Source organism: Amblyomma maculatum, chromosome 2, assembly GCF_055883805.1.
Source record: "Amblyomma maculatum isolate TAMU_Amacu chromosome 2, ASM5588380v1, whole genome shotgun sequence".
NCBI lineage: Eukaryota > Metazoa > Arthropoda > Arachnida > Ixodida > Ixodidae > Amblyomma > Amblyomma maculatum.
In genome coordinates this window covers 145,434,691-145,459,984 of record NC_139345.1, presented here as the reverse complement: position 1 = coordinate 145,459,984, position 25,294 = coordinate 145,434,691, and the positions used below count along the sequence as shown (strand labels likewise).

Sequence of the window (25,294 nt, the reverse complement as noted above, 5' to 3'; positions counted from 1 at the left end):
TGATTCATAGATGCAAGGATGTAACTCTCTCGCAAAAAAAAAAAAAAAAAAAAAAAAGAATGGTCGACTCTCGCAAAAAAAGAAGAAATATAAAATTTGCCGCTTCTTTACATCTGCAGCCACTATAGCTTACACTAAGCTGCATATTCAGCACAACACAAGATGGTCATCGCACGTCACCCACACGTCACACACTTGAGAAAGCGTTTTACGTTCTGTCTGCCATGGGCTGAGCTGGCTTGTCAGTGCATGCGTAGTGCATGCATAGTGCATGCTGCTGCGAACGAAGACGGGGAAAAAGAGAGGAAAGGGAGAGAAAGCTTGGCAGAAGAAGGGGCGCACCCTTGTGCTTCGCTCTATTGCGTTGTTTTCCCTCTCTCAAACACCACGGCTGGATTGGCTGTGTCTGCTCCGTACCGGCTGTTGCCAAACTGGTTCCTTCCCGTTCCTTCATGCATGTGGCTTGCAAATGTCACATGCTGGCGCGTGGCAAACGATCACCGCAGATGTGTGCACCTTTGGGGAAAATGCTCGGCACTGTTCTAGACCAGCCATTGCCGAACTGTTTGTTGTCATTTCGTCTGTGCTTGGTTTGAAAACGTCACGCGGCGAATGACCAAGGGTGATGCAATCATCTTTGGGAAGGTGCACCTTCCAGTGCGTGGTGTGAAGTTCGATATATCGAATAACCGGTGAATTTGGAGCTCGATGTACGACACAGCTTTCCTATACTTTTACATGGAATTTGCAATAGGGTGATCAGTGAGTTCGATATAAATAAATTTCGAATTATCCGAGTTCGACTGTATCCTCAAAGTCTATTATTTGTTAGAGTAATTACTTGGTAGTGTTATCAGGTTGATTGCTTTCATTTGTTATATTTCCTTGTGCACCATGCAGACTGCTTCTGTGTCTTTTTTGTTTTTCTTCTAACAGACACATTATGAAATCCTTGGGTGCCACTCCAACCGACGCACAGGTAAGCTTTGCAACAAGGCATCTCTTACTTCTTTCACTTCGGAAACTGTTAAGGGACAGGAGTGGAACAGCCTACATAGTCCCCAGCACTTTAAATTGCTTCCCTTAAAGCTGCACTGAGGGCAATTCCACCCAAATGCTGTTGTGAGGAAAAATTGATTCTCTAGCTCTTTCTGTGTATATGAACCCTTTCAAGCCCGCAGTAAGACTCTTTGCATTAAATGTAATTGACATCTGGAGATTTGCATGCCTAGGGAGAGTATAATGAGCAGAATTGATCTTAGCCTTTTCTTTGTCCCTTCTTTTGCGAGATTCCCAATGAAAGCAGTGGTACCCGTTGAGTGTGAAATGCATAATCAGTTAAGAAAATATTTTGTGAGATGCATTGTAGCAATACTGATCTTTGGAGATTACGAGGTGTGTGTGTTGATAGTGTGAGCATAATGGTATGCACAGCTTGAACCTCTGCTTTCTCAGTGTGTGGGTCAGTGTTTGGTCCTGTCAGACCACTGATTCAGCTGAGAGATGGCATGTAATAGGTAGGCCAACCGCAATTATGTTCTTCATATTTTCAATGCTTTGAGGAGGGCCTTGGCAATTGGAATTTGGAACTGACAGTGTCCAGCAGTCTCTTGAAGCTTATAAAATTTAATAAAAGGGGGTAAAGAAAGATTGAGTCACAACAGATCTTTTGGATTTTCAATGGTGCAAAGATGTTCCTTCTTGTTGCTGAGGTCTGCATTTATTTTATTTCGATTTTATTTTTGTCTGGCGAGTTTGTTGATGGTTGACTAGTACCATTGTTTTATAACCCTTGGTTTTTTATTTTTCTGTAGTCTTCAATTTCGTTTGAACGCCAATATTGCATGCAGGTTCAGCGCTTTAACATTCCATTCATATTTTTTCTCAGGTTCTTGCAGTGAGTATTGTATTCATCTCCCGCCCACCTTACCACGTGAGGTGGGCAGCTCTTGAACTCCTTCTTGTTATGCTCTAAATATTGCACGTTTGGAATACAGTCATCTGCTTTGTAGGAAAAAATGCTCTTAATGCGATAGTGTTAAAGGCCCCATTCCTCAGAAAATCCGGCATTGTCAGCATCGTCGGCATTGCAAACAAAAAAATCGGGGCATGGCTCCAGCAGGTGGTAATTGGCAGGTTACAATGGCCAAGCGTTCGTTTCTCGATAGGTTATGTCACAAAATGGGTTGTGTCACTTTTATGACATATCAGGACCACAAATTAGAGAAGCGAAGTCTACAAGTTCAAGGCAAACGTTGGGAATATTTTTTTTTACGCTTGTTGTTCATATTGACAAGAATGAGTCTTATGATGATTTTAGGGACAAAGAATATTAAATGAAAGGCAGGAGGAAAAACAACGCGTTCATTCCTTCCACATGTGGCTTGAAAACGTCACGCGGCAAACAGCCGAAGGTGATTTTTGGGGAAGGCGCACCGTAAAGTGTGTGTTGTGGAGTTCGATATATCGAACAACCGGTGAAATTGGCGTTCGATGTACGATACAGCTTTCCTATACTTTTATATGGGATTTTCAAGGGGATATTACGTGAGTTCGATATAACCGAAATTCGAAATATTCGGGTTCGATATATTCGGGTTCGATATATTCGGGTTCGCATGTACTATCACAAAGTCGGGAGGAGCTGCAAATTCTGCTTGCTCATTGGAGGTGGGATGGTGCGATATGAATCAGTCTTCCATGGCTCTGCGATGACTTGTTGGGTATGCTACTAGAGCATGCAGACGCATTTGTAAGGCTTGCTTGAGTTAAGGTTTTGAACAAATGGTATAAGTTCTAATGGCATGGATGAAGAATGAGCAAAAGACCACAAACGCTTTCTCGTTCCTTGTCCATGTCATGCTAATACCATGTTTTCAATATTCAAACACTGACAAATGCAGCTTTCATTAAATTATTGCTTTGTTTTTATATCAGCTGTTTGCCTACGACCAGTAGTTGTATAATGTGATAGGTTAGCAGTGTATGTTAATAAGAATGTGCGATATATATTTATGTTAGTCACAAATAAGGGATTGGTAATTAAGCAAGTATAGATTACATGTACGCGAGTGAGGAACCATACGTGAGCTGCAGACAGAAGTCTCTAACATTATCGCTTCATACTTTTAAAAGGCAGAGCCTAACTGTTGCCCATAATTTATTCTTGCTTGTAGAATGCAGGAATCCAAATAAAGGTGGTGTTTAGACAACACATACTGAAACACAGCTACAAGGCGCATTCCACTTCAGGGCCACCACCGCTCATTAATTTCATTTGGAGTGGTTAATATGTTTGTGAACTGTTTTAGCCCATGTAAATTAGTGTTTTCAAAATAACTTGGTTTGAAGGAGCAACATGAGGCTTATTAGTCCACCTTCATGTGATGAAAAATCCTTGCACACAGTCAGAGGGAGTTCATCAGGGTCAGTTGCACAATAACAGCTCTTATGCTTCTTTCCTGCACAGAGGGCACCTTTGTGTGAGCTGAACAGTTGCTAATATATGTAGATAAGTAGCTGAAGGCTGAATTTGCTGTAAAAACGGTTGGAGTTTGTTCGCCTTGTCCTGCAGTCGTTTTGAAGGGGAACTTTAAAGTTAAGGGGAGGCAAGAGCAATCAAGGCATCACATCCAGCTTTTTTCCCCGCTTCCATGCGTCACTTGTTCAATCTGCTGTGCATGTGTGGTGAATTATAAAATAAAAGTGAAACTGGATTGCTGGGTCATTAAAGGTTCAATAAAGTCCATTTACGACTCCTTGATTTTAAACACGTGACATCCACATTGAGAAGGATTGACTCCTTCGTTTTGAAGTGAATGGATGGCAGGGTAGCGTAGCTTTTGGCGTCTACGGAGAAGTTTGGTGCTTACACAAGAAGTTTGCTTGTGGTGCCTGCCAGCGATGACGATTTCTACTTGGAGCCCTGATTTTTGGCAGCCTCAGTCATGGCATGCTGCTGACCATTGCTTCAACTTTGTAGATGTCCGAGTGCAAGACAGACAAGCTCCTCTCCAATGGTCTTCTGGGTGCCTGGAAAGCCTACAAAAATGAGAAGTGAGTTTTCTATATTACATGTGTCGCAAGAGGTTTTACTGTGGTGTACTTCTCAGAGGCATTGCCAAAGTGGAGCTCTAGTGGAGCCAAACCCATTTCAGGCACATTTGGAAGTTCCTTGCTTTTCCGTTGGTTGGCACAGGACAGAATTATTTGGTGGTCACTGACTTCCCTTGCAGTGGATATGTGTAGTCAGTGATAAATTTTCCGTTTCACATCCTCGCGCTAATGTAGCATCTTAAAGAGATTTGAAATAATGGCACTGGCACAGTAACAGACTTCATCACAATGAGTGGGAGAGAATCGGAGTTTGATACAAAGTGGTTGCAGCTGTGAACTGATACAAGCTGAGGAGAAATACTCTGTGCAGTGATATTTGATGCACACGGAAGCAAACTGTTTGGCTGAAATCGAACTGAGGCACTTCTCTGCAGTGTCTTTCAGAGCTCTGATATTTTTATGGTGCAAAATTGGCGTATCGTAAAAATACGTCTCCTGGGCAACTGCAGGAAAAAGGCCAGCTGAAAGCTGTTGGGATGAACAGGCTTGCTTGATTGCTTTGATTTTCATAAGATCCGTTCCCATGTCAACAATTTATGGTATTCAGTATTACCGAAAAATTCAGTAGCCGTCTTTGCACGCAGCTTTTAATAGATACCTGTGCCCCAATTTTCTGCACGCAAGCCATTTAATGTTAAGCAATGAAGACCGGTCGCAAAGATATTGAACATGTAACCTAAGCCAATGTCTCATTCCAGAAACTTTTCGTAGCAGGTGTACATGCGTGTGTACATGTGTGAATGGGACACATTTTCTTGTGTGCATTCAATAAACGTTCCAGATGAAAAACTGGAAAGGGGAGGTTTTACAAATCACAGAGGTGCCAAGAGTTGGAGTACGCATGCCAAAGTCCCAAATGCGAAGACATTTGTTTGAAAGGCGTAATGTTAGCAAGCATGCAAAATATTTTGTTCACAAACATCACATAACATACGAATGTTGTGAGTGTATGGCAATGAGGAAAGTAAATCTTGTAAAAGTTATGGTAATCAGCAGCTAGACTTCCAAGGGGTGAATTTCCTTTGTGAAAAAATTTTTTTGCCACGGTCAAATGTTTTTTGTTACTGATTTTGAACAAACAGAGATCCCGCTGCGGTGGTACAGTGGTAACATGCCCGACTACTGTGCCGGAGTTCCTGGGTTCGATCCCAAACGCCGCCGGCTGCATTTCAGTGGAAGAGAAATGAAGTGGCTTCCGTGTGCTGTGGGATGTCAGTGCATGTTGAAGAACCCCAGGTGGTTGAAATTACTCCAGAGCCCTCTACTACAGCTCCTTATTCTCTCTTTCGGCTTTCACTCCCACCATCCAGCCTTCCCTTACTGGGCAGTGCAGGTGTCCATAAAACAAGTGGACAGATATTGCGCCTTTCCTTTCCTGTGAACCAATTAAAGAAAAAAAGTCTCGAAACTTGCAGAAATAGCAAACAAAATTTTAGAGGCATTGTTTCAGTAATAGTATAAATGAGAACTGCAGAAATGTCCAGTATCTTTTTTCTTTCTTTTTTTTTTTCACTTTTTGACACTCCTGACGAAATGTAGTTCATCTGAAGACAAGCTATTATCCTCCTCCTATTCCAGCTGGGTATCTAGTGCATAATGTGAGTAAAAGGAGCTAGCACAGTCACTGCAACAAGAATAGATGGCACGTGCGGTCATAAGACTTTACTAGGCTCTGAATAATTTAAAGGAAAATGAATGAGCGACCCAGAGAGTTATAAAATTCTCATTATTGTCTGTTCTTATTAAACCAAGGATGGTGTCAATTAGCTTTTAACTTTTTACGCCTCTACAATATCAAGTGACACTCGTGGAGTAGCTAAAACCACACAAGCTCGTTATTGTAAACCTTGCAAGACAATGAAGGCCAAATATGTGCTCTTTTTTCCCGCTAGACTGTCAGGCAAACACTTTAGTAATACTCCTAGAGGGTTGCAGAATTTCCTGGTGAGCATGTAATTTCAGTATGGTGTGAAATATTCGAAGACTAGATTGTCACCATACATATGCGGCAAAAAGTCTGCAAGAACAAAAATTCATTTCTGGGTGTGCACGACGAGAACCTTTGAAAGGCTAAAAGAATTGCCTGTGATGTTGATGTACAGCATGAATCCAGTGAGGCAGTAGCTCATTTGTTGGTTAAGTCATGAATTCAGGTTCATAGAAATGCACTGTACTTAGAGTAGTTGGCTTGCCTCTCCATCATTGAAGCATTGTTTCTGGTGCCGCTGCTCTTGAGACAAAGGGTTGATTATTTAGGCGTGTGTAAAAATTTCATCGTGTGAGTACACAAAATGTGCCAACATATCAGAGTTAAGTCACCACAAACTGCTGTCTCAGCAACTCTTGACACCTTCCAGTATCTTGAAGTCATTATTTTTGGATTGTGAGAACCTTGCTGGCATGGTGTAGTGTATGTGGTAAAATGCTGGCATATCCATCCATGCCATACACACATGGGGTTCTCGCATGTTGCATCCTTTGTCGTGGCCAAGGTTTTTTTTCTTCCAGTATGTGTTACAGTCGAACCCGGATATATCGAACTCGAAGGGGATTGCGAAATAGTTCGATATACAGAAATTGGCTTGAGATGGCACTTGCGATCGTGAAGAATGATACTGTATTTGTCGCATAATCAACCCACTCACATAATGAACCCACCCCCCACTTTTGCCCCCTGAGAATTTGAAAAAAAAAAAGCATTCGGTGGCGCATCCCTCTGTTTCGACCGCCGCATTCACAGCTCATTTATTGGCAGTGCGCCAAGATGCTACGCAGCAATAACGTCACAGCGTGTTTACCTATTGACTATACTTTTGATAGATCCTGCGGTGGCAAGCAGCGAATTTGGCAGAGTGTCCGTGATGGCTTGATTGCACAAGCCTGCTTCTATTTATCACGCCGCGCTTGGGGCGGGCATAGTCTACTGCCACAAAATCATTAGAAAGCGTGACAGCTGCAAATGCCGTTTGAAGATAACAGTGCTAAAAGTCGGAGTCATGATCACAGCTGACCGCGTGCTTTCGTTGATTGATAGATGTAAGAATGGACGACTCTCGAAAAAAATAACTGCCGATTTTTAACGTCTACAGCCGCCATAGCTTATGCTGCACTGCACGTTCAGCATGACGGCAAGGATGAACGACTCCCGCAAAAAAAAAAAAAAAGAAACTGCCGCTTCTTAGCGTTCGCAGCCGCCGTAGCTTATGCATGTTCAGCACGACACGAGACTCGTATCGCAAGCCACTGCGCGCAGAGCGTTCACAACACAAGCTGGAGAAAGCATCTGCCACGGGCTGAGCTGGCTTCTCCACCCATGCGTAGTGCGTGCTGCTGCAAACGAAGACTGGGAAAGAGAGGAAGGGGATAGATAAAGCTCAGCAGAAGAGTGGACACACCCTTGCGCTTTGCTCTATCGCGTTTTTCCCTTCTCCCAAACACCACGGCTGCATTGGCTCTCTCTCGTTCCTTCACACACACGGCTTGCAAACGTCATTTGCTGGCGCACAGCAGCCATCACCGCAGATACGCGCGCCTCTGGGGAAAAGGTGCAGCGCTGCCCTAGCCTAGACCAGCCGTCGCCAAACTATTCCTTCCACTCGTTGCTTGAAAAACGTCACATGGTGAACGGCCGAGGGTGGTGCGATAGTCTTTGGGAAAGGTCTAATGCATGGTGCGGAGTACGATATATCAAACGACGGGTGAAATTGAGTTCGATATACGACGCAGCTTTCCTATACTTTCACATGGGATTTTTAAGGGGATATTACGTGAGTTCAATATAACCAAAATTCAAATTATCCGGGTTCGATATATTCAGGTTCGACTGTATTTGGATAATTTTGCACTTCCAGTGGTTCAAAACCCCTGAAAGTGACAAAAACTTGCCCACTTGCCCAGTGGCAGCTTTAATTTTCTTACCGTCTTTTTAACAGTGTCAGTCAGACAAATTTAGTGTCAAGCACACACAGATGTAAGGTTCATGCTCTGACCTGCAATACTTTCGGATGAATCGAGACACAGCCTGGTTCATTACATCATACTTGACTCAAGAATTAAGCTGGTTTAAGGTAGCACTGACAGCATACTGCCCGGTGGGTTGCCGTAGACTAAAGGCACATCAACTCTGGCTAGACAACCAGGCACAAGTATTCCCCAAAAACAAGATTACGCCAACACCGTAGAGCAAACCTTGCCACACAGGAATGCTGGCTGTTCGCATGTAGAGCGCTGAGTGGATTGAGCTTACCGAGCTCACAACGAGGCAAATGCTACTCGCGGCCAATGTCAGAGAATCTGAAATTGAGGAAAGTTAAGGAATTTCTGATGTCTGTGATGTTGATAAATGATAAATTAGTCGTGTAATGATTTTTTTTTACAATGCCAATAAATTTCAGTGTGTGAGAGAAGTTTTACACACTTGACATACTTTAGCACTATCTTAACAAAACTTGAAGTTGGGCTAGATGGTGCATTGTAATTTGACTGAACATAAAGCGCACGGGAAGACGCACACAAGAGAAGAAGACACAGGACACGCGCTATCAGTGATTAATTTTAAATAACGCTAAAATGCAAGCTATGAATCAGCTGCCGCGAAGGCATTATAAAAAACTGCGCATGGGCACTGTCCTATTCTGGGAAGGAATTTTGAGAAGCTAAAGATTTCTTTATCGCTGTAATTACTGAGCAGAGACTCGATCTTATGCGAAGCAAAATATAGGGTTACATGCAAATAGGTGCCTGATATAAAACTGTCTCGTAAGAAAGGATTTCTTCTGTATGGGACTAGAAAGATGTATTTATTTCCGAATTAAACACGGATAGTTAGGCCTGAATGAAACTATTTAACGAACCTTTTTTTTTTAAAGTGAACGTCAGAAAGTGTTATTTTTTGGCCTTTTTTGTAGAGAATGCCCGAAAATTTATTGAGTGCCACTCAAGGGTAACGTCGCACAGCACCTTCGTTCCGCTTCCATGAAACTGTGGTGTGAAAATTGAGATTTAAACTTTCAAATAAATTCACCAGATCGTGCCCTTTAGCTGCTGCGACAGGTTACTGAAACACACGAGGGGATGAAATACGTACTGCAGATGCGCTTCAAACTTAAGTGAAATCCGTGCGTTCTTCGCTTACGAAGTTTACGCAAGCAAAGATCACCTACTTCTTTGCTAGGAGATAAATTTGTAGCCCCTTGGGTCTGTTCTTGTTGAGGTAACAGTTTTGTGCTAGTGGTGTCAGCTGTTTTTACGGGCTGTAATTTCGTTTTCGTTTCGGGCTGTAGTTTCAATGTAATTGCACTTTGTCAATATGAAGCTGTGCTAGCTTTCTCGATGCCAATACACCATACAATCGATTGTATCAAATTAAATGACCAAGAAAGCATCACTTTATGTAACGACATTCCCAATTTAACGAAGCATTTCATGTCTCCCCTCAACTTATTCCAATCGAGTTTCAACTGTAGCTTTTGTTCCAATGATGGGAGAAAGGGGAAGGGGGCTGGTCATCAACAGCTGCATTTGAGAATGCTGTTGAGTAGAATGCTGATCTTAAGGACGCAGTTTTGTTCCCAGTTGTGATGATCGCATTTCACATGCAAAATGCCAAGGCACCTTTATACTGTGTGATGTCTGTGGACATCGAAGAACCTCTGATGGTTGAAAATTAATGCAGGCCTCCTCTACGGCATCCCTCACAGCCCGAGTTTGATCTCAAAGGAACTTTATAAACACTGTAGCCCTATAATGCTGATATACCAAACCATTTTCTGAACTAATTTTCAATGTTGTCGTTGTGTACAAGTTAGTTTGCTACTGGTTTCCCTGAAGCAAGAAGGGGACTCCAGAGATGCATGCCATTTGCACTTGTTCACCATTTCCAGGGCAGCCATTTTGTTTGTGGTGGAAGAGGTGACTTACAACGTGTGCGACCAGCGTCAACTGGAGTACATCATGAGCAAGGTGAAAGTGCACACCAGGGTGATGCGCCGCAAGTTCTCCGAGCTTCACCACTGCACCATTAAGGAAGGCAAGCTGTTCGTGTGAGTTGCACCTCTACTTCACGCTGGCGCCAAAAAATTGCCGTGAAAGGGAATGGAATGTCTCTTTTGGCATCTTTTTTTCTCCTTTCAGTCTCTACTGCGCAACATGCTAAAAACTAGGGAAGCATTGAAAAAGTGAGTGTGAGAGAGTCACTAGCTTACTTTTAGTGCGTTAGCACTATATGGTTCACTCCACCATTTGGCCAGCTTGTGATATCTGAAGCTTCCAGGATTATGCAGCATTGACAGGACAATGACAGGACACTACTTCTAGGTCATCCAGACACATTCATATAACTTGGTCATGTCAGCTTATGTCAGCTGATGTTCCATGGGCCAGCTGATGTCAGCTGGTCTTTCACATATTGTGGCTGTATGGTAATGAATACAATGAAATATTGTTATGATCTTGCTTAATACTTTTTTCAGCACAACACATCTTTTTTTTTTTCCCGGCTGACGCCTTGTAGTGGTAATTCGTATGGCTAATACAGTCGTATTTTCTCGGGGGTTTGGAGGATACATTTGTGAAAACATTTTAAAAAATCTCCCGAGACTTCAATTTTCACACCAAGAGGCAGCAAGATTTCTAGAGGGATTCTATAGTTTCTGCAGTTAAAGAAAATTTAGTGCCTACAATAGTTCCTGTTGCAGTATGACGGCCTGTAGGAGCAACGTTCGCAGGCTTAGAATAACGTGACTAAGAAGCAACGATTGCCCCATGCGTTCACGATGAGATACATGTGCGGACATAAGTAAACGGAGCACGCATTTCCATTAAAATTAAAATCACGCCTTCTGCAGTAGAGACAAGAAAACAATATTTGTCCAAGTGAAAGGGCACTAGGGCACACTACCGGTACGCACATACTATGACTGCTCGTTTCAGTTATACAAGGCCTGAAAAACTCTAGAAGAAAATTGCATGCTCCGTTTACTTTTGTCCTCACCGGTACGAGGTGTGGACAGGCCGTTGTTGCAATCGTCGGTGCTATCTGCGTTGGTTGTTTCGCGCATTCAGTTTACGCTTGATCACACTTGCTGTTCTTTTGCTTTGGTGATGCGTTTCAACCGTGCGTTTCACAGTGTCTAGAAAGCGGAAAGCGTTGCTAAAAGGAAAACTTGACATCCTTTCAAAAGTCGACAAAACTTCGCGGAAGAAATGTACGGACTCGGCACGTGAACTTTGTTTTCCCATCTCCATGCTGAACACGATCGTCGGTAAGTGAGAGGAAATTCTGAAGAACATCCAAATCTTTGGCACCGGTGTGAAGCAAACAAAGGACATACAGCATGGCAAAGTGGAAGAAATTTTTTTGGCATGGTTCAAGGAAGTAAGGGTGGCGGGCATGAACATGGACGGCACTGTTGTTGTCATACAAGACCTTTTCCAGCGTAGCGAAGTCTACCGATGAAGGTGAGGTCTTCAACTGGTTTTCAGCTCTGCCTGTGGTGATTTTGCAGTACCAATCAAAGGACGTATTCAATGCAGATAAAGCTGGATTGTTCATCAACCTACAGGTAGAGAAAAGTCTCAGCATAAAAGGTGAGTCTTGTCAAGGAGGCAAAAAAAGCAAAGAAAAAGTGAGTTGTGCTGCAACACAGACGAGACTTAAAAGCTTAAGCCTACAATCATTAGAAAGTTTTGGAAGCTGCGCTGCTTCTCCCGTAACCCACACCTTCCTGTCATTTTACAAGGCGAATAAGAAGGCATGGATGACCGAAGCATTTTTCACAGAGTTCCTCATCCTTCTGGATGCCTGCATGCATGCCAAGAACTGTAAAATTCTCTTTCTCGACAATTGTGCCGCATACCCTGTTTATACTTCATGGTTGCAGATTGTGAAAGTTATCTTCTGCTGTCCAGTTGCTACAGTCACTTGCAATCCCTTGAGGCAGGCATAATAAAAAATGTCAAATGTCAAGTTTCATCTTAGGAGCTTATTAGTGTGACGTTTGTTGGCAAAAATCGGCTAAAAAGGAGCAAGCTTGAAGGCGGACCTTCTTCATGCCATCTATTTTCTGGCTATGTCATGGGATTGCATCAAACCAGAAACAATTGCCAACTGCTTCAAGAAGTGTAGCTTTTTTGTGCGTCTGGCGATGCCATGGAGAACAAAGGTGATGGCACCGAAATTGAGATCCTGGAATGGGGTTATCTCAATGTAGAAATGTTTTCGGAAGAATTTGTAATGGCGGATGACTAAACTGGCGATATGCGAATTATGAAGTGTTCAAGATATCATAGCCGATGTTACTGCTGAAGAGAAGAGCTATGGGGATGATGACAAATAAGACGCGGGAAACAGTAGCGTTGATCATCAGCCATTGTCTCTACTGACGGTGCACTCGAAGCTTTAGATGTGCTTCGTGGCTTTGTTGCATGTGTGGCACTGAATGATGAAACTGCTACTTGCTTGTTCGAGTTTCAAAAAAGCTTGCTGCAGGGCCTCGAAAAGCAAAAACTCTAGTGCAAAGTGACATATTTTAAACCGCTTTAATATAAAAGCAGGTTTTGTGCCAAGAACATATGTATTTGTAGCCTTTTGTAACCTGTTTGGATAATATGATTTTCGAGTAATATGCTTTTGTTTTCAAAGCCTGTGAGAATCGTATCAACGAGATTCCACTGTGTGCGTGCCTCGAAACTGAAACTGAAGTGAAACATGTAGTGCTAACACACTACATTTGCATTTGGCCTAACCACACTTCAGCAGCTGTTATTTCTTGCTTACCTGTGAAACAAGGCCCATGCGCATACACCAGGAGAAGGTTGTTGGCCCCTTTCGTCTCGAGGGGTATACTTACACTTGTCGAGGGGAGTGAAGAGAACAGAGACTGGTGTATGAGAGAGACCACACAATGAAACTATGTTTTGTATGGTTGTAAACAGTCGTCCATTCATGGAGTCAATAATGAGACAATTCAGATTAATCAGGAGGACAAGGAAGAGATCAGAAGAAAAATACACGTGATTTGACTGGGTTTGAGCAAGAGAAGGGGAGCAAGCCATTAAAGCAGTGCTGCCAGTGATACCTCTGCTCCAAAATGTTCCACTGGTTTTTCGGAGTGACTGTTCTGTTCTCTTTTTTCTTTTTACAAGCATTTTCTAGTAGTAGAAATGCTGGTGCCACAACACTCTGCATTACAAAATGAGCTTGGTAGTTTCTATCCTGCAGTTGAAAGAGTCATTCGCCTAGATGAAATTTTCTGAGCACTCACCTAGTCAGGGCACTGTGCGAGGATTCTTTTTTTTTTTTTCCAGTCCCACTTCATTCAGCACATTTAATAGCGGTAATACACTTACTTCATCATATAAAAGTGGTGAAAAGCTATGGGGCACACTAAGCTCTGCCTTTAAGGGTATGATGGAATAGCACAGGCGGCCTTCCGACATATAATGCCCCGCTTTAACCAAGCTGTGTGAATGTGCCTGAGTGGCTTAGGGGCAATGTGAATGCAAGAGTCCTGGCTGGCTGAGCCTGATATCGCCCTTCCATAATGAATGGCAGGCAACCCTATGTCCAATCAATGCATGGCCATGTCAGCTACCACCTTCCAGCGCCATGCTTATAATTTTCTGCTCAAAACGCCAACGCCAACACCAGATTTTTCTGGGTAACGAGGCCTTTAACGCTGTTGTCTTAATAACTGCCTAAGCTTTTCCATGCAGACCCCCACCCCCAACCCTTCCCTATGGCAGGCTACAAGCAATGAACTTTTGTTCACTGCTTTTGCATTACATGGGGGATGCAACATGGACTGGTGAAGTTTTTCACAGCCTAATGAGGTGAAAATAATAATAGTTGAATTAATTGTGCCAGATTTACATATTTATTCTGCTCAGTGCCTAATAAAACAGGAGCCACCATCGCCACCCAAATATAAAGATCGTTTCTACTGCTAAATTGTATTGGGAGAATTATGGCCTGCGAAAACAGTAGGCGTTTGATTCCAGCTCACTGTTTGTCTGGTTTTATTGATGATCAGCTCCTTCACCCCTGTGTCTGCCCCTGGTACCTCTTGTAAGGTTTCACGAGGCCTCATCTTTACCCTTTCTGAACCGATAAAAATGTAGAGAGTGCCCTTGTAATTTTTTTCCTCTCTTTGCTCCCTTGTTTTGTTTTCTCTCTTTGTCATGCAAAAGAAATGTTTTTTTTTTTTTTCATACCGTCAGATATTAATCCTTTGTTACTGCCTTGTGAGCAATTGTAATAGAGAACATAGAATCAGTAGAGATTACTATGTTATGATTGTCAGTTTTGCCAGGTGCACTCTAGTACTGACAAAGTTTTCTGGGTAGTCTTGGCATTTTACTTTGGGAGCAACAAGGGACGTACCTGTGGACTTAACTGAATTGATTGCGGCAGAACTTACTGACTGTACAGCCATGCCCCTCTCTCTCTTGGATATTTTTTCAAACTTTATTCGGAAATATTTTGCAGCAAATCTAGGTGAGCTACAATCATCAACAGATGTTTGGTTTGGGCTGGTTGGTAGCAGTTTCTTGAAGACATAGCGCAAAAAAGACGGGGACAACTAACACAGATGTAGACAGGACAGGCGCTAACTGACAACTTTATTTTCGAGGAAAACCACAGCACAATTGAAAACTGTATTTGGTCGTAGTATAAGGCCCCTTGATTGTCACGTGAGTTTTGACATAAACTATGCTGCGGTTTTCCTTGAAAATAAAGTTGTCAGTTAGCGCCTGTCCTGTCTACATCTGTGTTAGTTGTCCCCGTCTTTTTTGCGCTATGTCTTCAAGTTACAATCATCACTATGTGGGTTTATTATCTGGCTGAAGTCAAAGCACCCCAAGCAGTGGAAGCCATTGCAAATTTTTTGGAACCTTTCGTACCTTTAACAAAGCAGACCAGCTTTGCTAACCGCACGTCTTGTTAATGCATATTTAAAGGAGCTAGGACTTTTATTGTGGTTTAAAAGAAATAACTAAAAAAATGGTGCTTCTGGCACTAGTCCTGCTGTGTTAGAGGTTGCCAAGTTGTTAAATCTTCGAGTAGTGTGGTGCATTTCTCTTGAACGATTGGGGACCTTTCTGGGCTGTTCTGGTTTTTCTTGTGGTCATTGGTAGGTGTTGCTGCTAAAGCAAAAGGCGCGGGCTGGTGATGCGTGACCTTACACTTCAAGTGAAGTGCCACCACATTTGACACGTGTATTTACAATCGGCTCACCTTGCGTTGCGAACATTGGCAGGCTGGGAGGTACAGAGTAGTAATACTGAGGAAGCAGTGATCTCTGAACATTTTGCTGTCCTAATAATGCAGTTGTTCTTCCAACAATAGAGATCAAGAGAATGTTTCATGTGCTTTTTGTTTTTACAATCAGCTTTCAATGGTGTTGTATAGTTAGGCATGTATTAATAATTCTCGCAGCCCTACCGTGGGTAAATATATCTTGGGTTGTCCAGTCCTCACATTTTTTGCACAGAAGAGGTGCTGATGTGGCTTAGCCAAATATGTGACACAAAGTTTCTAACCTGCTGAGTACACCCTGACTTGATGTGGAATGGGCTGTTGTTTTCGAGCTCTAATGATGCTGCTGTGCTTCCACCTTTCGCTGTCTGTGCGTTTTGTGTACTTACTGCCTGTGATGTGACTACACATAAATGCATCCTCATCGAGGAATTGTTTGTTTGCAGTGATGGGATAGAAATCGCCGTGGTATACTACCGGACAGGATATGCCCCGGACCAAATGGATGAAAAGGTGGGCCATCGCTCGATGTCACGCATGCTTTCAAATGTAAAAGCCGCACTATTAGCTGTTGCTGTTGTGCAGCTTTCTTTCAAGATGTTTCTTTCTTGCAGTAGCATGGGCATGCATTTTGCCTGTTACTCTGCTTACCTATGTACAGAAACTGGTGAACCATGCAGGGGGAACGAGTAACACATTAACATTTGGGCACACTAAATCCTCGGATGTCACTCTAGCGTTGCAGTAAACTACAGGAGATGCACCAGAGCACAGTGGGCCAGCAGTTCCTTGTGAACAGCACTGAAGCAGCAATATGTTACCCTAGCACCAATGGGCACAATCTGTACTTGAGAGTTCAATGTAATGCATGTTTAAAAGTCATTGTGTCTGCTTAGACATCTTTCTTTTGCAGCGATTTTGTTGGCTTTTCCAGCAGTTTACTGGCCACAATGTGATCCCAATGTTGCATGCCCCATCCATGTGATGACCTACATTTTATGAGAGATTGATGGGAGCTTAGTGTAGTCTCCGGTAAGTTTACGTGATGACCAGCATTTTATGAGAGATTGGTGGGAGCTTGGTGTAGTCTCCGTTAAGTTTACGTGATGACCCACATTTTATGAGAGATTGGTAGGAGCTTGTTGTATTCTCCGTTAAGTTTACACATTGGAAGTCCCCAGGCCTGCAATACCAAAAAAATATATGCATCTGTTCTCATGATGATGACCACCTAGAACCATTTGGCATGGAGAAGGCTGGATAGCTTTTTAGTGGTTGACTCCATGCTAACAAAGCCATTGGAAATGGGGAATTCAGGCAGAGATGCTATGCGGGCTCAGTGTGCAGAGTAATTGCTGCAGCAAGCAATGCATTCATCTGGAAGCTTGATTCTGTACAAGCCGCTTCAGTACATTGAACCTCTGCACACTTAAAAAAAATATCTACCTTGTGTCTCACAGAGACATGTCTTATCTGAGCTTTGTCATGCGTCACTAAAAGTGAAGTATTCACCTGTAATTGCTGACCTCCATATGTACAATTGGGGAACAATAATCTTCACCAATTGAACATATAACCCTTCATACTTGCAGCTTTGCTGACCTAGTTTTTCCTGGTTTTTTTTTTTTTTGTTTTTTTTTTAAGTCTCACTTTACATAAGAAAATACTCGTGAAGGTAAGCGAGGTGTATTTGGAATGAGAGAAAGCTTTTATAGTGTTATGAGCAATTGGGAAATCCATTGCATGAGAGGGAGGAAAAAATTGCAGAGGTTTAATCTGGGGGACAGAGTCAGGGTAATTGAAAGAATATTTGAGAAGCCTTCGCCCTGCAGTGGGTGTAGTCAGGCTGATGATGATGATGAATCTGCTGAACTTTGTAGTCAGGCTGATGATGATGATGAATCGGCTGAACTTAGTATAACATCTGAAAGCACTAGTGGGGCATAGATTATATTGGTAAATGACAAATGTAGATAACGTCGCTGTCATCTCGCCCGCTGTTGCTCACACCGCTTGGTGCAGTGCATCTCAGCTTCCAACCACTGTTGCAAACGACAAGGCTTGCTGTCTGTTTTGAAGCAGACTGAATTCACCTGGCTCATCATGCAAGTTTATACGGTCAAACCATATGACATATATATCGCTCCTGACATCACACACGTTTAAGAGAGAGGACGTTATGGAAACTGCTGACCAATCAGTTTCTGGCCATGTCACTGGCTAACCTTCACATGCCAGACGCACATTTGTGAGGAGGGTCGGGCTGTAGGCTGTACAAGTTGCCAGGAGCAACATAGCTATGAAGTCCCGCTTTAACCACGTTGTATGAACGTGCCTGCATGGCCTACAGGCAGTGTATCAAACTCGGGATTCAAGGATCTGGAAGGATTCGATACCTATCTCAGTTCTTATCTCACCATTCAATCTCAATGTCGAAGCTCCATTTGGCCAAGGCTTCAGACATATCTCCTGTTTTTGTTGCGAAAGCAACACTACGGCAGCCAAAGCGAGGCCTCGGATTGCCACAGCTACATAGTGAAGATGTGTAGCTACGAGAAGAAGATGACAAAGAAGAAAGCGAAGAAGACTGAAAGGAGACGAAGAAGATGAAGAGGAAGAACGCTCCGTCACCTGCAGCTAATGCTTTCGCTTCACATTCTGTTCAGCAGCGTTGAACCCTTCTCATTTTCTTATTTACCCCATGAAGTAGTGTCTTGCACTAATAAACAATAGCCGAGCATATTTCGTCCTCCTTTCAGAAAAGGGGATAAAACTTAGAAAAGGCCGCAGACATCAATTTCAGCCTCCCTACTTCATAAAAATATTGGCCTGCGATCACGATACAGTAGAACCTTTGATATGTTCCCTGTTCATACGATTTCCCATTTCATATGCTCAAAATTGTGGGCAGTAGAACATCTTTCGTAGAGAGACACCATTTTTCTCCAGGTTAATACATTCCCAAATAATATGATTTCCCGGTTACTATGTTCGAAATTTTGACAAATTGTTGTCTTATAATGCGTTTTGCAATCAATCGGGCATGTGCTAACGATAAAGCGGCGCTCACCCGCCACAGTCGCTTTCCTGCGGTGCCTATGTGCAGAGGGGCAAAGCATCAAAGAAAGCCGAGCCAACATGCAAGGAAACATGACTTCATGAGCAGAAACGCTGTGCTGCGGTGGCTTAGTGGCATAGAAGTGAACCATTTAATAACTACTACAACTATACGCTTACATAAGAAGAGAGGGCTGGATCTCTGGGACGCAGCATGAGTTAAAACGCAACGACTGTAAGCCATCGCGATGGCTTCTGCACATGTTACTGGTGGAAGGGCTCGATGCATCCGGAAGCAACCAAGGAAGCGATCCCGGCTTGTAATTGCCTTCTAGGAACAGGCTTTGCTTCTTCCGCACTTAGGACAACGTAAATATAGACTGAATTCTTCGAGAGCTAAAAAACGAGCTGCGCAAACTGGACGTCTCTAAACGCTAATCTACACTTTTGTGCAGTGAAAGTTTCAATTCTAAATGCCTTTGTACTTCATTCACATGGGTGGCTTTTTGGGCTTGTTGGTGCGTCTGCTTTGCGCTAGTCTCGCTATGTTCATTCACATACCTGCCAACTTTCTCGAATTGTCCGGGCCCGAATTTTGATTACATCTCTCGATTATACGGATGCGACCTCAAACCTCTCAAAAAGTGACCACCACAGCCCAGTGTTTTCTTTTCTAATTTTTTAATTCCTTTTTTTTTTTTTGCACTATAGCTATAATTCTATAACGTCCCATAACATTACCATGCCGGAAAACAGTGCGGGTGTAGTTAGTCACCAGCATGCTAGTCACCAGCATGCATTTTGAATTAAATTAACGGCCGCCGGCTATAACACAAATGCGAGAAACCGACGAGCGCTGCCATATTAGATTTTTCGGATTGGCTCGCCTCAGGCTGGCTCGCTCATTTAGCAATCCAATCATTATACGATTGTGGGTGCGCTAGCAGTGCTAGGCTTCAGTTGGCTTTTTCAGGTTGTCGAGTAAAATGCGGAACGCCGAACTATTCTTTGTGTTTTCCCGAGTTGGAACGATCGGTGATGCTTTCGAAAGCCAAGAAGTACTTTCAAGTATTTCCGTAATCGCGCATGACTGAGTTTCCTTGCTCTGACAGTTCGCAAAAAGGTGACAAGTATAGATGCTGGACCACGTGCGCCTGTGATGTGAGTGTTTTGCATGGTGGCAAGAACAACATCGAGGTACACATAACTTCACAAAATCGTAAGAACTATTTCATGGTGCAGAAAATAAACTTTTGGACCCTTTGTGATGTTGTCAGCCTTAATAATTTTCAAATTTGCTTAACTACAGAAAAAAAAGAGCATAGCGCAGGAACCTGAGTGTCCGATTAAACACAGAGACCCTTACGTGCCCTGCAAGAGGGAGTTGTTTATAAAATTACACTTTCATGTGGAAAGCACTATGTTGGCCAAACCTGCAGATGTTTAAACGTGCGTCTTCTGGAGCACAATAAAAAAGTTGGCAGCATTGCCACAGATGACCATCTGGATTCGTGCTAAAAAAGATGGGATGCGGAACCACTTTGCCATCCTCAATTTGATAAGACTATCATCGTGTATCGACATCGAAACGAGCTGACAAGGGAGGTAATGGAAGCACTGGAGATACCTCGGGCAGGGGATAAATGTGTCAGTAAGGCGTCTGTTGCATTCTCAAGCAAAGAGATGGCTGTTTGATTGCAATTTGTTCATTTTTCTCTTTGCCTGCTGATCCCAAAGGGTATATATGTGATCCTTTCTGCAATTAACCCTCTGTTGTAAATTACCGCTTGTCCTGTCTTGTTGTCGCCCCTGTCTTTTGTTCCTGCGCTATGCTCTTTGATTTACATTACTTGGGAGGTCATTTGAGCTTTCAGCTGTGTGAGGAAAAAAGAATCTGGGAAGCTGATGGTGCTTGAGGGTGGACGAGCAGCATGTAGCTGGTGCGGGGTGACATGCATTCTAAGGTAAGAGTACGAGGTGTGCCATGCATTGGGGCTGTAATGGAGTAAAGATAGGATTTTGATGAACTCACTTCGTAGCTTCCCAGTGCCTGGCTGGGTTTACGGTCGATGCTGTCATGAAAGATTTCTTAAAACGTTGGCTTTGATGTAATGTCATTGCTTATCATCATCATCTGCGTTACGGACGTCACTGTCGCTGCTGTGCTTCACTGTACTGTGAAGGCACCGTTCCTTCTCGAAGTGCCTTCCTCGTGCCCTGTGGTGCACACATATTTGAGGTGCAGCTGCTGTGATTTTCACTGTGAGGATGCAGTGTTAATGCATTGCTGAGGTAAAGTGGAATGCTTTCAGCCTGATACCACCCTGCTGATGGAAATGATTTGGAGGAGCTGTTTTCACAGATTGCATTGTATAGCTCTTTACTATTCATACTCAAAAAGGCCAAGAAGTTAGCTTGAGGTATGCGGAGTTCAAACAAAGAGCAGTGCCTTCAACGTGGCCTGCCACAGTAGTGTGGTGGTTATGGCGCTCAACTGCTGTGCCCAAAGATGCAAGATCGAATCCTAGCCATGGCGGCCAGTTTTTGATGAGGGCAAAAAGCGAAGCACCTGTGTGCTGTGCAATGTCAGCGCATGGGAAATGGCCTCAGGTGATCGAAATTTCTGAAGTCCTCCATTACAGTGTTTCTCATAGCCTGAGTCTTTTTGAGACGTTAAACCACTGCATAAACCAAACTCTTCAATGCACTTGATGTTAGTCAGGCTCATTTCGAACAAACTTGTTGTTTGAAATAAGTGGATTGGGTTCCATAACTGTGATCTCTTTAACTGAACCCGATGTATAGCTGTAGTGGTTACTTGGAATTTGGGCTCCTTATTAATTACCGCATCCAAGTGGTCCATTCCCAGTTGTTGCTTGGCACATTGCAGGCCTGGGAGGTGCGCCTCCGGATGGAGCTGTCGCTGGCCATCAAGTGTCCCTCGTCACAGTACCACCTCGCAGGGACCAAGAAGGTGCAGCAGGTGCTGGCCCAGCCGGACGTCCTCGAGCGCTTCTTCACCAACAAGATGATTGCCGACCGTGTGCGAGCCACTTTCACTGGACTCTACTCCCTTGACCTGGTGGGAGTTACGCTCTTTGTGCTCTCGCATAACGCTGGGGAGTTTCTTTTGAAAAGTGTGCTGTGAGCTGTGTGTGCATGTCACCCACATACCGTGGTGTGGGCCGGAGCAAGTCCCCATGCTTTTTGTCTGATGCCTGCCTGGATAAATGATAACAATATCCTCCTTGAAATAAAATATTGGAAGCAGTCAGTCGTCACAACAGGTTAACTCTTTCCATTCACAATGGCCATTTTCTGTAGGTTTCAGTAGATGTTTTTTTCTGTAAAAACTGTTATGTCAAAAATTTTCTGCAATAAATGAAAAGAAAGCTAAATAAATTTGCTTCTTAGGTATACAACTTTGAATATGAAGTTGTGGGTTGTAACACGCAATATAATTTCCCAAAAACAAGATTTTAGAAAAACATTGAACAAAACTTGACGAAATGCGCTTTTAAATGAAACAACAAAACTTTTTTAAATTTATCGAGATATACAAAATGCAGAGCATTATATTGGGCACTCCCTGTGAAAAAAAATAAAAGTGCAGTATTGAATAGTGTTGTTAATGCATAATGAACAATCAACGAGGGCCGCTGCAGAGCGCCATGTCGAAGCGGATGCCTGATTCCCTTCTTTGACAGAACGTCACTCCTTGTTTTGCGGGAGGCAAGATGTCGTGCCCAAAGGAGGTTGACACCCTAGGAATGAGAAAAGTGACACCAACAACACAAACAAAACATCCAGAGCGGTCCCAGACACATGCAACACAGGCCAAAAAGGTGTGGCCGCCGATGTTCCGGGCTGAATTCCATCATCATCGGGGTCTGAACTGAATTCTGACGATAAGGCAGCATCTTCAGAGTCACTACTGCATGGGGCCTCGATAATATCGGTCGTAGACAGTGCGGAATCGTCATATTTGTGACGTTTTGAAGTGCGCGTCGTCGATGCGGATGCCGCCATTCTCGCATGCGACTGAGACGCTGCCGCGTATTCGGAGTGCTCTCAAAAATAGCCGCTTCGCAGGAAAAATGGAAACAGCATCAAAATCAAAACTTCAGTTATCCGACTACACACTAGTTATTATAGCGTGTCAGTGAGCAATGCGGAAGGATTTGCAATCGGCCTGCAAACTCATCGTTAGCGGGCTAATGATGCTCAATGGGCGCGGTAAGGAAAGAGTTAAGCCACATTGCTGGTATTTTTTTCCACCCTAGCGGATAAAGGCATGCACCAGGACATGCATGCTAGAGCAGTGTTACCCGTACAAGTCTTTATGTTACTGCAGTTGGTCTCGGCTTTGAAAAGATGGCTTCACAACCTGAAGCTTAGTACACAAGATCGTGGTGCCATCTACTGATAAATATATCGTAACAGAGTGCCTATCTGACCAGCATGTCAAGCAGCATTTTTTTGTTTGTTTCCTCTGAATCATCATAACTTTGAATGGTTACATGTTAAAAAAAAAGCGACGACACTCCATGTTGCTTCGATATGTAAATGGGAGAGAAAATCGAGGATTCATTTATTTCATGAACAATGTAGTTCCTTTTCTGAACAGAAAAGCAGGCTGGTATTGTTATCTCTAGTGTAGTTTCTGTTTTCCTTTGAAGTTTTCTTTACTCAAGATTTTAGAATTCAACTAAATTAAAAAAGTCGAATGTGCAAAGGCTAAGGTTAATTCATGCCAAGCCATTTTGCGCTAGCATTTGTATTCACGATGTTATCGCTAAATAGAAATGTTTCGGCATTCAGGCTTCTCCGCATCCGCAGTACACGGTGACAAGGGGGGGACACCAGTGATGACGTCATCTCTAGAGATGATGCATTTTCAAAGCCGAAAAAGTTTGCTCTGAGAAAGAAGACCAACGCTAACGAAGGTAAAGGTCGCGAGGCATCATTTGGCTGCATCAGGTGACTCGCAGAAAGAATTGGGAGAAAGATGTTGAAACTCTAAAATGGCATCATTGTCTAGTTTCACCACACTGCTGCAATGCTGTGAGGAGAAGCCTGAGAATTGTCGCAAATATAATAATAGATTACATTATAACTTTAGATGGTAGCGCGAAACCATTTCATGAGCTTAATCTACAACTTTCATATATTCTAATGCGTGCATCTTGGGAAATTATCAAAAAAGCATTTCAGCTTCCCTTTAAAAAAAAATAAGCCATCAAAGCTAAACTAGGCTAAGCCTCTATGCCAAAATTTGATGGTACAGTGCAATCCACTTATAACGATATTGAGAAAACCTGAAAATCTGATCGTTATAACCGATTATCGTTATATCTGGACCGGCGGGAAAAAAAAAAGAAAAATGAGAAAATAAAAGGCACCCCCACGTATTTTATCATGCTGTAGGCTTGCCTACTTACTAGCGATGAGTAATCAGGTTGAACAATGCTAATCATCGTAAAGAGCACTAAACACTTTATTGCAATATACATCAGTAGCCATAGAGTAACTTAAGCGTACTTAAAGAAGTCGGAAATTCGCGCTTGCTTCAGCAGCAATTGAAGCTTGACAGTAGCGTGTACGCTGGCGGCAGTCCTTTTTGCTTGCACGAAACCGATTAGCGGCTGGATGGACTGAAGGACATCCCCAGCCTTGATGATCGTTAAAATCGTAAAGTGCAAATGTCCATATTTTTTCACGAGGCTTCCAATCTGAAACCCTGCCAAAAATCCTGATGAATCTGTCGTTTCATCTCGTGAGCTATCGCGCCGTCTGTCTATGTGGTCATCGCCATCTACGGGTGCGGAATCGGTGATGGCGATGACGATACGGCCGCAGCAGCACCCTTTGTGAGGCTGTGATTGCGATGATGATAGTGCTAATTTTATTCCGTTTTTGTCACATATGATCGTTTGCCGCATATGTCGAATTCTCACATCATTGTCTTCTAAATATTTTATCTTTTATTGAATATTCAAATTTTCATGGTAAACACCTACCAGGCGGCGATAAATCTATCGTTGTATCTGATGTATTGCCAATAATCGATCGTTATATCTGGTTTATTTTTACATAGGCGGAATGGAAAAATGATAAATCACAAGAATTTGATCGCTATAAGCGATATATCGTTATATCTGGTATCGTTATAAGTGGACTGCACAGTAGTCACTTTTTTTTCCCCCCTATGTTTAATTGTGACTAACCGCTAGCTTTTCTTTCCCACAGTACAGGTGTAGCATTGTGAAGTTGAGTATAAACAAACTTTCTCGTGAGGAAGTTTTCAAAAGGCTTCCTTATGTCCTTATTAACTGCAATTTAAAAACATGTGCTTTCTTCAAGACTGCAGCAAAGAAGCTTTGGACAAGCAGGTTACGGTTTTTAATATGAAGGTTCAGGTTACGGTTTTTAATATGAAGGTTTACCGTAGTGATTTATATTGATGTTATTCTTGTTGATGCTTTGACACTTTGGAATTTGGATAATGTAAATATCTTTTTTTAATCCAAGTGTCTCAGTTAATAAACTGTTACTGTAGCAATGCTAGCTGCATGTTGAAGGAAGCTCAGTGGTGTTGGCGCTCAGGGATTACATGGCCATCTTGCGACTATTACAAATAGGATATTATAACTCTGTCATTCTGCTAGTTGATGAAAATGTGCGATTTGTGGCCTTATACAGTTGAACCCCGTTATAAGAGACACTCTTCACCCACTTGGTTGGTTGCCCTATCTCTCCCATTAATTTCACCTCTTTTGTAACAGACATCGGACATAGAAGACAATCGGTTATAAAGGACAAATTATCCTTGCATTCTGGTCAACAATCTCGCTTGTAGCAGGC

The 25,294-nt window shown here is 42.9% G+C and overlaps 1 protein-coding gene across 1 annotated transcript in view; it reads left to right on the top strand.

The window, feature by feature from the left end:
• The window catches only part of LOC146200121 (glutathione synthetase-like), a 54,144-nt gene that overhangs the window by 13,497 nt on the left and 15,353 nt on the right, over positions 1–25,294 (top strand). The window contains exons 5-9 of the mRNA XM_084595373.1: positions 937–979; positions 3,983–4,056; positions 9,999–10,157; positions 15,820–15,886; positions 21,321–21,512. Of these exons, the coding sequence (XP_084451499.1) occupies positions 937–979; positions 3,983–4,056; positions 9,999–10,157; positions 15,820–15,886; positions 21,321–21,512 (535 nt within the window). The remainder of the gene's footprint in view (positions 1–936; positions 980–3,982; positions 4,057–9,998; positions 10,158–15,819; positions 15,887–21,320; positions 21,513–25,294) is intronic.